The sequence below is a fragment of the Achroia grisella genome, unplaced genomic scaffold (assembly GCF_030625045.1).
Source record: "Achroia grisella isolate CSIRO2021 unplaced genomic scaffold, CSIRO_AGI_Agris_v1 utg1023, whole genome shotgun sequence".
In the NCBI taxonomy this organism is placed as follows: domain Eukaryota; kingdom Metazoa; phylum Arthropoda; class Insecta; order Lepidoptera; family Pyralidae; genus Achroia; species Achroia grisella.
In genome coordinates, this window is record NW_026712560.1 from 1,018,151 (window position 1) to 1,030,344 (window position 12,194).

Below are 12,194 nucleotides of genomic sequence, written 5' to 3' on the forward strand. Positions count from 1 at the left end.
TCAGCAGTCTGAAATGAAGTGCAATAGGTACTATGAAGGAGATAAGTTATCAATTTAAAGCTTTATAGCCTTATGTAGAGTCATAAAATATCCCAAGGTTCAATAATTTATAATCTTTGTTACACACCATGCTTAATAATTACTGGAAGTTCATTGATCCTCTAAATGATTCTTTGTTGCACGTGAACCCGGCAAAAATAAACACAAACAAATCGATGCCTTTTCGAACAACTGAACCGAATAGTTGTTATGTTTTAAAAAGCTCGTTTGTGTCGGACGGCGAATGTCAGTCGATTACAAAAGGAGAAAAAGCTCTGTTATTTTTTCAACCTAATATAAAGCGTCAGTAAAAATATTATAAAGGCGCGGAGTTAAGAGGCCGAAGCATTTTGCGAAGCGACTCCTTGTGGGCCGCACATCCGCACAACGCGGCGTCCGGCTTACCCCTTTTACTGTCTAACCGTTCTCTATATTTAAGTTTAAATTTTGTGAATGTAGAAATATTAATAATTAGCAACATAATGTTAAGAATTAAAATAATATTTTTTTTCATATATAACCTGACGTTTATTTCCGGGAGTGTTTCCGATGTTCGTAAAGGATTTTTCACAAGGGATGGCGAACTCTATACTGATGATGCAGTTATTATAGATGGTAAGTATTTAGATACGTACATTTTAATATCTAATTATCATTCGAAACATTAATACAAATGGTAATAAAAACAATTAATAATTATAATCCTATGACAATACCTCCACCGACTAGAAGCTACGTATATAATCTAGCCATCGCAGCTTATAGTCTCTTATTTGACATTTCAGAGGTATGCAACCAGTTTTTTTCAATTTACTATTGACCTACGCCGGTGGCTAGAATGTACTATGTACATGTAATGAAGGTTGTGTGTAAACCATATATTCCACATGCAGTTTCATATAATTGTGTTTATTTTATACCTACCCACATTACACACGCCAAACGTCATATTCGTTCCAAATTTAATAAGATTTATTTTCTTTGAAGTTTTCTTCAAAATCTTTAAATTAAAAACTTACACAATAACACAATATTTTGTGTAAATGTAAATACCAAATGAGGTGAGGACGGACTTCTCAAACCTTTCTTGATATATGTGTTTAGTAAATTGTACTTTATATTATAAAATATCAATATTTTATTCGACACAAGGTATAACTGTAGCAAATATCTAATACTCATTTGTTTACATCAAATCTTCAGGGAAAGAGTTTAGTGTTAAGTATTCGTAAGGTGTGGACTCAAAACAATGGACGTCGCACATGTCAGTATGAGGTTTTGAGGCTAGAGAAAGTTAAAATTTGCAACTAAGATGTCCGGTCATGGTGAAAAATGCGATCGGATATAAATTATTGGTTTTTGACATATTTATATCCTAAAATAATAAAATTATTGACTACTATCAACTACATTAGCAGTTTATAAATTATTCATTTGATTATATTAGTAGATGAATAAAATTATTTTATCATACACGTAGCTAATGTTGTTAAATTGTCGCCAACCTCAGCGAGATGGTTCATCTTAAACACGTGGGTTATTATTCGGCGAACAGCTATAAGTTCGATTGAATGCAAATCCTGCCGCCCACACGCCATGCGACGCAAGCGACCGCATCAATCAAAGCATTGTCCATACAACAGCGGCTGTTGCGTCTAAGTACATTTTTTGTGACTCGCTTCGAGGACATTAATTAGATCAGAGACGGGAGATTGAAGTGGAGTAACACTGCTGACATTTCCTTTAATTCGATCGCTGAACCCGGAATCCTAACCGCAGATTAATTGTATCTGCTTACAGCTATTCGTTATTGACTGACTTTTATAGTTCAACTATTGTAGTTATTTTTGTAGCATAATTATGAAATTGAATTAAAGGTATACCCTGGCGGGATGAGCCTGAAGTAATATGATTTACCTCATCGTAGGGAATTCAAATAGAATTAACAACGTTGGTTTCCAGGGACGACCTATTTGAGGCCGACGTAGTACATTATTAGTGTTGGGATCATTGTTTCCCTTTTCAGCCTACTCCTGTAGTTTATAGTTAATCTATACTATCTAGAAGCTTCTATATTACTTTTTCAACTTTATACGAAGTTACTAAATTACAGTCTACCTAATTACATTGCAGCAGTCATATTTATAGTAGTAACAAAGTATAAGATACCTTTAAAGGTCATATATATGTATAGATTGTTTTTATTACATTACTACATGAACCAATTATAATGTGATTCAATAAAGCTACTTGAAGCAATAAAAAATCTGTAGTACCACAGGTAAATCAATTGAATATTAAATATTACTGATCTTTGTTACAATATTCGTATTATTTTTATTTATTTGTACTATTTTTGACAAAATAACAAAATTATAATTATATTTTCAAATACGACGACGATACGACGATTATTATTTTTACGATTTTTTAAATCCATAAACTAATTTCTTATATAATTTTGTTTATTTCACATTAGGTAGTTACATAACTAAGGAATAAAATTATGCAAAAAATTGAAACGTGTTACCGAAATTATTTATTTATTGATTAAATTTAAAGTATAATAATATTTATGAAATATTATTAGAAAATAATGTTATGTGTGAAGCCACTGAAATATAATTACTTATAGAATGGTGCCAGCCAACACTCTGAATTTTGAATTTGAGTACCTAAGTCTATAAATTTTCGTAAATTGTTTTTTTTTTATATATATTCCATTTTATTTTTGCCATTTATAATATAAGTCATGCACGTGCCAACCATAGAGTATTGAAATGCTGGACACATAATGCTTTTACAATTCGAATGCCATTGGGCAACAATAAAATCGTCACAATAAACCTAAAGGGAACCGTTATTCAGGGATACCAGATAAATTACTTGCATGTTAACGGTACACAAGCTCATAATGTGTACCTGTTTGACCTTAATATCGGTGGAATAAAAAATAAAGTAAATTAATTCCGACCATGCTTTGTCAACAATAAGTAAGAATTGTTTTTATTTTTATTAGGTATAGGTACAGAAAGTTGATTATATCGAATAGACACGAAATTCTAAAACCTGAAATTATACCTGTATGAAATGGACCAAATTTGCAATTAGCAAATTGTTAGAGCACAGTGCATGTTTAGTAGTAGATATTTTTGTCTGCGTATATGCGATAGACATCCCTATTAAATGATAACCGACTTATATACTAAAGGATACCAGCAACTTTGTCTCCTTTTTTTAAAATAAAGTACCTAAGTGCTATGTCCGTCAACTGATATAATCTATCTTCACAATAAACATAGAATCAGGTTCACATGTTTAGTTGTGACACAAGACTCTTTCGCCTTTATATATAATATTTGGATTTTACTACAGAATTTTGTCAATATTAAAATTCTCAAACAGAAGAAATAAATCAAGTTAAAATACCTGTTTTGCGTTCCTTACATTCATCTGTATCTACAAACTGGGAGTTTACTTTAAACATGGTCGTTTTTCAGTACGTCGTTTATATGATCAACTTAAGACCGTCCGTATATATTTTTTTTATTATTTAATATGGCGGAATTAACATCTTGCGGCGTTATCTTAACCATGAGTGGTGCAGAGAAAGATTGTTGGCGGTACACTAATATAAATGAGAAATGTAAAATATATATATATATATAAGGCAACATATTTATGTAAAAATTTATGTAAACAAATAGTATACGTACATAAATATTATATATAAATAAATACTTAATGATCTGATAATCAAATTATAAGTACAGCCTCAAATTGGAAGTAAGAAAAAACAACAATGTAAAGTAACAAAACAAAAATTAAAATTATATAGGGAGAACTATAGGTAAATAACAGAAAAATGTAATAGGTATAAGGAGAGTATATCAATATCTATTATCCGTTATCCAATTATTATTATTATTATCACACGACACTAAAATCTGGGGCAATGTCGAAGCAGTGATGAGAGCGCCCGCAATCCTGATCGGTTCCTACTTCGCCTCATGTGTAGCGAAGGCTGATTTCTTATAGAGCCGATTTTGATCCAACAAATCAAATAATTTTGCGATCATTGATTTATCAAAACATTTTAGTGTCGTGTGTAGGCCATTTTGTTATAGGTTAATAAATAATTCCCATTCCCACATGAATATTGCTAATAGCACTCCCTAAACTATAGGTTTACTTTCAAAGAAATTCAACTAGGCTAAAAAAAGATTGTTAATATTTATAAAAATAATTGTATAGATGACAATTTGATGATATACCGTTTTGCTGGACACCGGTGATAAAATAAACACGAAGACAGGTCAGTTAGCCCACTACGGTGAATATACCTGGAATTAACCACGATATTCCAGGAGGGACCGCGTGGTATACATTATACCCTACCACTATCTTACCACCTTACCACAGTCTCATGTATATATATTTGATAATAAATGTATTTATGTATTTCTACTAGGTGCTTAGTACCCATAATACAAGCTCTGCTCTGGTTAGTTTGGAATTAGATAGCGCTGTATGAATTGTGTTGGTAACCGCCGTACTGGAAACGATGACAAATTGGGTAAATATTAAGTAGCATATATATATATCGGTCCTTTATAAATACTACGTGTAGGTATATTAAAAAAACTTAAAATATTTTAAGGCTCTTAGGAAGTTGGCGGCGGATAACAAACAAATAAACTCAAGTAAATATTACTAACCATACTGTAATATGAAAGTGAGTTCATTCATTTGTTTGTTACCATCTTAGTGACTCAATCAATTGTTATGAAAGGCACACACGCACTGTTTGGAATTGAGAAGGGCTTTTAGCCAGTCAATCAACGCATCTCATTAATGCAAATGAAATGACGGGTAAAAGTAATTTTATAATATTAGTAGGAATTAAGTACGATCTTTATATCTAAATATAGATATTATTTAATATATTGCAACATTGCATTATACATATTAATTTATTGTTATTTTACAAAAAGTATCTATCTAATATATATCAATGTAAATAACAATAAAACTCAATGTCAAACAATAAAGTCCCTACCTAATTATGTTAAGAATTATCTACTAAACTTTGATCCTTTAAGGTTTCACTAACTGATTTACAATTTCTCAAAAGTAATTTACAAATTGAAAAATATTATTGCTGTTTTTGCGACTGTTTTACTCTTTCCGTTCTTTGTTTTATTATAACAATCATAATTTCTTACTATGTTGATGACTAAGGAACAACCAAGAACAATTCTTTTATGTAACTGAAATGGCAAATTAATCTCACTTGACATATGAAGAGCATTATGGATATCAAATCAGAGGACTAAGATGTCATCCCTACATAGCATGTCATTTCGATGCATAGGAGGTAAAATAAAACAGCAAAACCTGGCTACAGTGGTAATCCAATATAATATACTCTTCTTTCGATGGGAAACGCGTTGCCATAGTATACAGCAGTGGTCCAATAATCATAATAAATTTATTTACTCTATCATAGTTAATACTTTGATGTAGTAATCGCACGTTTATTATTATTATTGTTTTTATAAAGAATGATAATTAGTGTCTATTTTGAGATATCATAACATTCACTATAATAATATGTTATCGAAATGTGCGACCATAAAAATCAACATAAATAAATAAGAGCAGCGGTCAAACAAGCTTGTGTGGATATTAACTGGTTTCCATAAAATATTTACCTACTTACCTTTTTGATGTCATTACGGTACCTACCTACTCGCCAGCAAACACAAAATTAAATAACTGTAATTGTAGTGGCACGTAATATACAAATAGATGCTTGCTAACGATATAACTATCACATTATTAATAAGGTAAACTATTATTAACTGGCGAACTTTGTAATGTAGCGGTTACTAATTTAACATACGACCTCAACCTATGTATATACTGTAAGTTAAGGTTTTCAGTATGTAGATTAATTAAGTTTCTTTCTATTTACTTGTAATATAATATCATATAAACCTTTAAAATAAACTTAAAATTGTGTTTGTGTTTTAACTGTTGTTAAAAACTATTTATAAGCTCTTGTTAGTTTCGAACTAAAATTCAGAGACATGTAGGTGAAATTAGGTTTTATATATTTATTTTGTGTGTACTACAGTTAAAATAATTTACACGATATTAAGTCTTATTTAATTAAAATGGGATAAGGTAGGTAATTATATATTAGGTAACTTTTTTAAAAGTTAATAATATCAGGCTGATATCATTATCCATTAAATTTAATATAATAAAACTACATATCAATTACAATTATATTTCAGCGTCAGTTAGCCGAGTAAGGCGCCACGAATCAAACGGCACTCGAGATGCGAAGCAAATGTTGTTATTACAACTAAGACAGGTACGTGACTAATTATCATAGGTCAGTAATAAAGACAGCTGTTTTAAACCGGTATAAGATGGAGTTATAACAATCGTAGGGATATCGTTGAAGCCGTAGCATAGACAGTTATGATTCTTCAATTTAGCTTTATCCAATACTTATTACCAGTTCATGGTGGTACGAATAATACATTACTACGTAAATCTACACTATGTAAATCTACATAATTTAATTGCTTTGTAGTACTACATTTTTATTGGTATTAAAAAATGGATTACAAAAATACATATATTTAGTACGTACTTATTATATTTTCTGACAACCTAAGCGACTTACTTACTTAGGTAGAGTAGTTATGTCATAATTACGCTTTTGCTCCCCATAGACTTATGTCCATGCCCTTTTTTGCGTTTTATTTTTTTAGGTAGAGTATTACCTACTTACTCACATTTAAATAAAGAAGTTTTCTTAAGAACCAGAAATTGAGGTGTTCTTATAATTAATCATTTTTAACCCATATGTTAATTTCCGTTCTTTATTTTATTTTCTTTTTCAACAGTCAGATGGAGAGTTCGGCTTGGAGTGCGAGACAACACTCGGAAAAAAAGGGACATGTAAAAGCTTCCGGGACTGTTACCCTCTATTCAAAGTAGCAGATTTATCCGGATGGGACGGATGGGTCATGGGCCATTACGATACATGTAGCTATATTAACAACGACAACACGGAGGTAATGTTTTGTTTGTACATATTTAAAACTAAACCAATAGGACAAAGTTAGGTGTACTTTACTAGAAATTACATCCCGAAAATAGAACAATTTTTTAAATAATTTTATAAAGTTCACACGAGACCAAAAGACATAAAAACTATTTTTTTAGCATCCAATGTTAAAAATATTATTTTTATTAATATTTATGAATTTTTTAATTTAAACTGGATAATTGTTTTAAACTGAGGAAATCACGCTAAACAGAGAAAGATAACATAATATTAGGCAGTATTAGAGAGTTCTGTTCCACAGTAAAACTTTAGTATTCATAGCAATTCATACATTCACTTATATAAAGATGTAATAATGTAAGGTTATATGTGTCTTGGTGTAAATATTAGTTTTATTTAAAGTCCTCTTCTCTTATACTGTGTATTGTCTTTTATTCCTTTATATATCCCTATATCATCTACATATCATATAGATACATCTCGCTATTTTATTAGAAACACACCTATCTATGAAACTTTTTCTTATTTTATTATTGTTAGAGTACAAAACCATAGTAATTATTTGTCTTCCAGTGATAGATTTTCAAATATGAACCAGGTATTTGGCGTATGCTGCACAGAACCTGTTGGCACACCTCCGCAGCAAGAGCCTGATGTACAACGTTTGGGCATCCTCCCGCAAGCCCTACCTGTGCCGATACCGCCCATGCAATTATCCGGGTTAGTAGGTACATATCTACCTACTATAAAAATAAAAGTATGACTAACAAGCTGACGGCCTTCTGATTGACAGTAGTGACCATTACCTCAATTCAATGAAAAATTGGCATAACAAAATAAAGCTACTACTGTCATCTCATGCATTGCATTTTTTAAAGCTACATTGGCAATATTACATTTTCGTATCTCATATATTATATATTTTTTTATGCTGACGCCTCGCTTTATTGTATAACAACCTTCGCATACAAATCTACATAATCTCCATGTACATGTGTTAACATTTCAAAAACTAAAGTGATATGCCTCTGTCCCTATAATTTATTTCCCAAAGTCACTTTATAAACAGAGTTGTGCTATTATCTATTGCTAAACATATAATAAAATGGGTAGAGAAAATACATACAATATTTTGTCTGTCAGACGGGTAATTTTATTGTTTACAAGCGATTTAACAATTTTATTGTCTATCAGTGAAAATGACACGACTGAAAAGAGAGGGTAGAAAATGTACACTTTAATAACTCTATAACCAACGAGGAAGCTTTTTGTAATATATATATATGTATGTATGTATGTAACAATTTCCCAGGTTTTCCAGCGGAATTCTACCTGGTCTCTTCCCAAGTAACATCAATGTGAGGCAAATACCAGCACAGTGGCCACCGACGCTGCCACCATTACCAACGCATCCACCTGATCACACTGCCCCCACGCACCCACCCTCAATTGGTAACTGTCAATGTTATTTTTATTTCTTCAACATTTAATTTTTGTTTAATAATACGTAACGTTTTAAAAAATGTAGCGGGCTATTTGAACATATTTCTAATTATATAGTGTCGATAATAAATTACTTATCTACAATATGTAATTTATTTATTTATCTCGACTCCAGCTTCAAATAAGTCTATTAAGTTTATAATATAGGTAAATATCTAATAACCTAATATTGTGAGAATTCTGATATATACAAATGATTTTATTAGTTGCAGGTGTGACGACAAAGCCTCCAAAAGCACCGGCCTCAACAACATGGGCCACGAAGCCTCCAAGTACCACTAAACAGGTATTTTCATCATCAATCAACCGACTCACTTTACGTATTTAGGTTAATTAAATATCTATCAGCAGGTACCTACTTATACAGCAAAAGTAAAACTAAGTACCTATATATTGGTTTAAACTCAGAATGAAATTTAATCTCATATATACTTAATATACTATATATAACTATAACTATAATAATTAAGGACCATAACAGTTTAAATATCAGTAATTCATTACAGAAAATGCGTATCTAGTCTATTTGTCTCACCATTTAATTTGCTTTTCGAGCTGCTTTTCTATATAATATTACTGGATACGGAAACGCGACAACATAATACACATAACGCATAATAAGCAGTGATAGTAGAAATATACATATATTCCTGATAAATTGGTCACCACCTATTTTATAAAGGTAATCAGGTACGTAGGCGTCACATTGTATTTAGTGACGTCCTTGTTTATAGGTGACCGTACTGCTTTACCATCAGGTGGGCCGCATATTGCTTACCACTTCAATTATATAAAAATAACAATAAAATTTCATATGAGATATTTGATTATAAGTACACACCTACGCAAATTAGGGTATTAAACATATATATTTACTTGCCCATATTGATCAAATTTGCACCTAACATGCGCTGATTAACGTGGAAAGTGAATAATAAAACCTAACGGTTGTTTATAGAGTTGGCCTCCTATGTATCCAACGCAGCCCAGTAAACCACCAACTAGGCCACCGACTAAGCCGCAACAGCCTGCACATGATGGCAGCTGTGGAATTAAAAATGGCGCTCAGGTAAATTATTATTCAGTTATTGATAAAATCATTTCTGAAAGTCTGCCTTAAATACTTAGTACTCTATGTATATACCGCTTAAACTGATGACTATAAATTTTAAATGTATGATGCACTTGATTTGCGGAATCCATTGAGAAAGATCTTCCCCATTTTTTTCATAGTAAAATAACGTTTCACTTCTTTATATTTCTTATCAATATATATAATGGCGAACTATATAAAAATTTAGTCACGATTGAAGTCTCGTTGGTGAAATAAAACGAAATTGTAAGTTTATTCTTATTGCTGTATGATTATTTGGTATTCATTATCAATAATATATTACCTAATTATAATAACCTCGGGACAATTCACACAGCGCCGTCTAGACCCAAGTTAAGCCAGCTAAAGCTTGTTTTATGATATAATAGATATATATTTTTCTTGTAAAAGATAATATAGAAAAGTTCGATACAAACAATCATACTCATGAATATAAATGTTACATTACCAGTAATCTCATTTTAACTACAGTTTTAGAATTTAATTGATACTGAAACTATATTTATTCACTAGACTTATCTTCAAGACGAAGAGAGGATTGTTGGTGGTCATAATGCAGATTTGAATGAGTGGCCTTGGATCGTAGCTCTCTTCAACTCTGGTCGACAGTTCTGTGGCGGGTCATTGATTGATGACCGTCACGTCTTATCTGCAGCACATTGCGTCGCCCAGTAAGTACGAGAATGCCATGATATAACCGAAATTATACTTAGTAGTAAACGAATCACATCATAATTTTGTTTTACTTCCAGTATGACATCGTGGGATGTGGCGCGTCTAACAGCTAGACTTGGAGATTATAATATTCGTACTAATGCAGAAACACAACATATCGAGAGGAAGATAAAGCGTGTAGTGAGACATCGTGGCTTTGACATGCGCACTTTGGTACCTTATCAAATTCGTTTTCTATTATACGCCTGGAATGTCCAACAAGCTAATACCTGGACAGTGGTAGCAAGTACCTGTACATATAGACTTGATACACCACCATAGACATTGAAACTGTAAATAATATCTAAATAAGTTCCCGAGGTTTATAGTGATATAGAAAGATGAGGCTCTTCATGAGTCCTTCTGTCTGACAGCATACAGACGAATTTTTTTGTCACGGGTTCTATTTTTTCCTATCAAATATTTAATTATTAAAATTAGTGTCATCTATTAAATATTATTTTCAGTATAATGATGTTGCCGTACTAACTTTAGACCAAACTGTGCCTTTCACGAAAAATATTCACCCAGTTTGTTTGCCAAGCGGAGGGAAAGCTTACTCAGGGCTCATCGCTACTGTTATTGGTTGGGGCAGTCTTCGAGAGAGTTAGTAATTTTTTTTGTATATATAAAATATTTATGTTTAGATACTTCCTCTTACCTACAATTCGTAATTTTATGAGCTATTCATTTCCAGGCGGCCCTCAACCATCGATTTTACAAGAAGTATCTATCCCAATATGGGGTAATCCTGAATGCCGACAAAAATACGGTGCGGCGGCACCAGGTGGCATCGTGGAGCATATGCTCTGCGCCGGCAAGGCCAGCATGGACTCATGTAGTGTAAGTTGACTAGACTATTAGTAAAACACTAAGTTTTCTATTCAACACTGAAAAAACAGGTTTACAGAGAAAGTATAATTAAATATAATATATATAAACTTCTTCTATAATAATAACCGAAGAATATTGTCTTTGGTTATAGTCAGAGCTTGTGTAATGGGTACTAGACAACTAATGTAAATACTTAGATACATTTCTATCCAAATATATGTAATATCCATAGAGAACACCCAGACCAATACAAGCAATCATACTAGTAAATATAAATGTTTGAGTCGTGCGAGGTTTCGACCATCGGAAGTAAAGTGGTGTGCTTTAGCACGCCGCAGCGACCTATTGTTTTAATACTACCACCACCGAGACCACCGAAGCCGTCAATATATACTATACATGATAGTAATTCAATTAATATTAAATTCCTATTTAATAGGGTGATAGTGGTGGCCCGCTGATGGTGAACGAGGGAGGTCGCTGGACACAAGTAGGCATCGTATCCTGGGGCATAGGTTGCGGCAAAGGACAGTATCCCGGTGTTTACACGCGCGTCACAGCTTTTTTGCCTTGGATACAAAAGAATTCGAAGTAAAGCAAAATAAAAACCAGGAAGCAATATGTCGATATAATTTTCTTATAAGCGAAATTGCTATAAAACGACCGTGGCATACTGGATTTTGTATATACATCAATTCTTTTGAGAAAGACAATTAGAGTTTCTTGCCTTTCTTAATAAGTTGAAGAAACAAATCAGGCCACACAAGTTCGATTAGCCATAGCATATTTAACTAAACGAAAAATACGGAAATGTTCCATTTTATGAATAAAAATTTCATAAGTTTAATATGCATTTGTTTATTAACTTCCCATAAATATAATTAGGGTCATAATGTTACTATA

At 32.0% G+C, this 12,194-nt stretch overlaps 1 protein-coding gene across 1 annotated transcript; it reads left to right on the forward strand.

Moving 5' to 3' along the window:
• Window positions 1-377: 377 nt before the first annotated feature.
• Window positions 378-12,138, forward strand: LOC131843612 (proclotting enzyme-like). Its single transcript, XM_059192318.1, has 12 exons — window positions 378-654; window positions 6,342-6,421; window positions 6,963-7,133; window positions 7,725-7,846; window positions 8,439-8,578; window positions 8,836-8,915; window positions 9,588-9,698; window positions 10,257-10,414; window positions 10,496-10,631; window positions 10,925-11,063; window positions 11,155-11,300; window positions 11,731-12,138. The coding sequence occupies exons 1-12, from the start codon at window positions 522-524 to the stop codon at window positions 11,884-11,886; spliced, it is 1,572 nt and encodes a 523-aa protein (XP_059048301.1). The 5' UTR covers window positions 378-521; the 3' UTR covers window positions 11,887-12,138.
• Window positions 12,139-12,194: the final 56 nt, after the last annotated feature.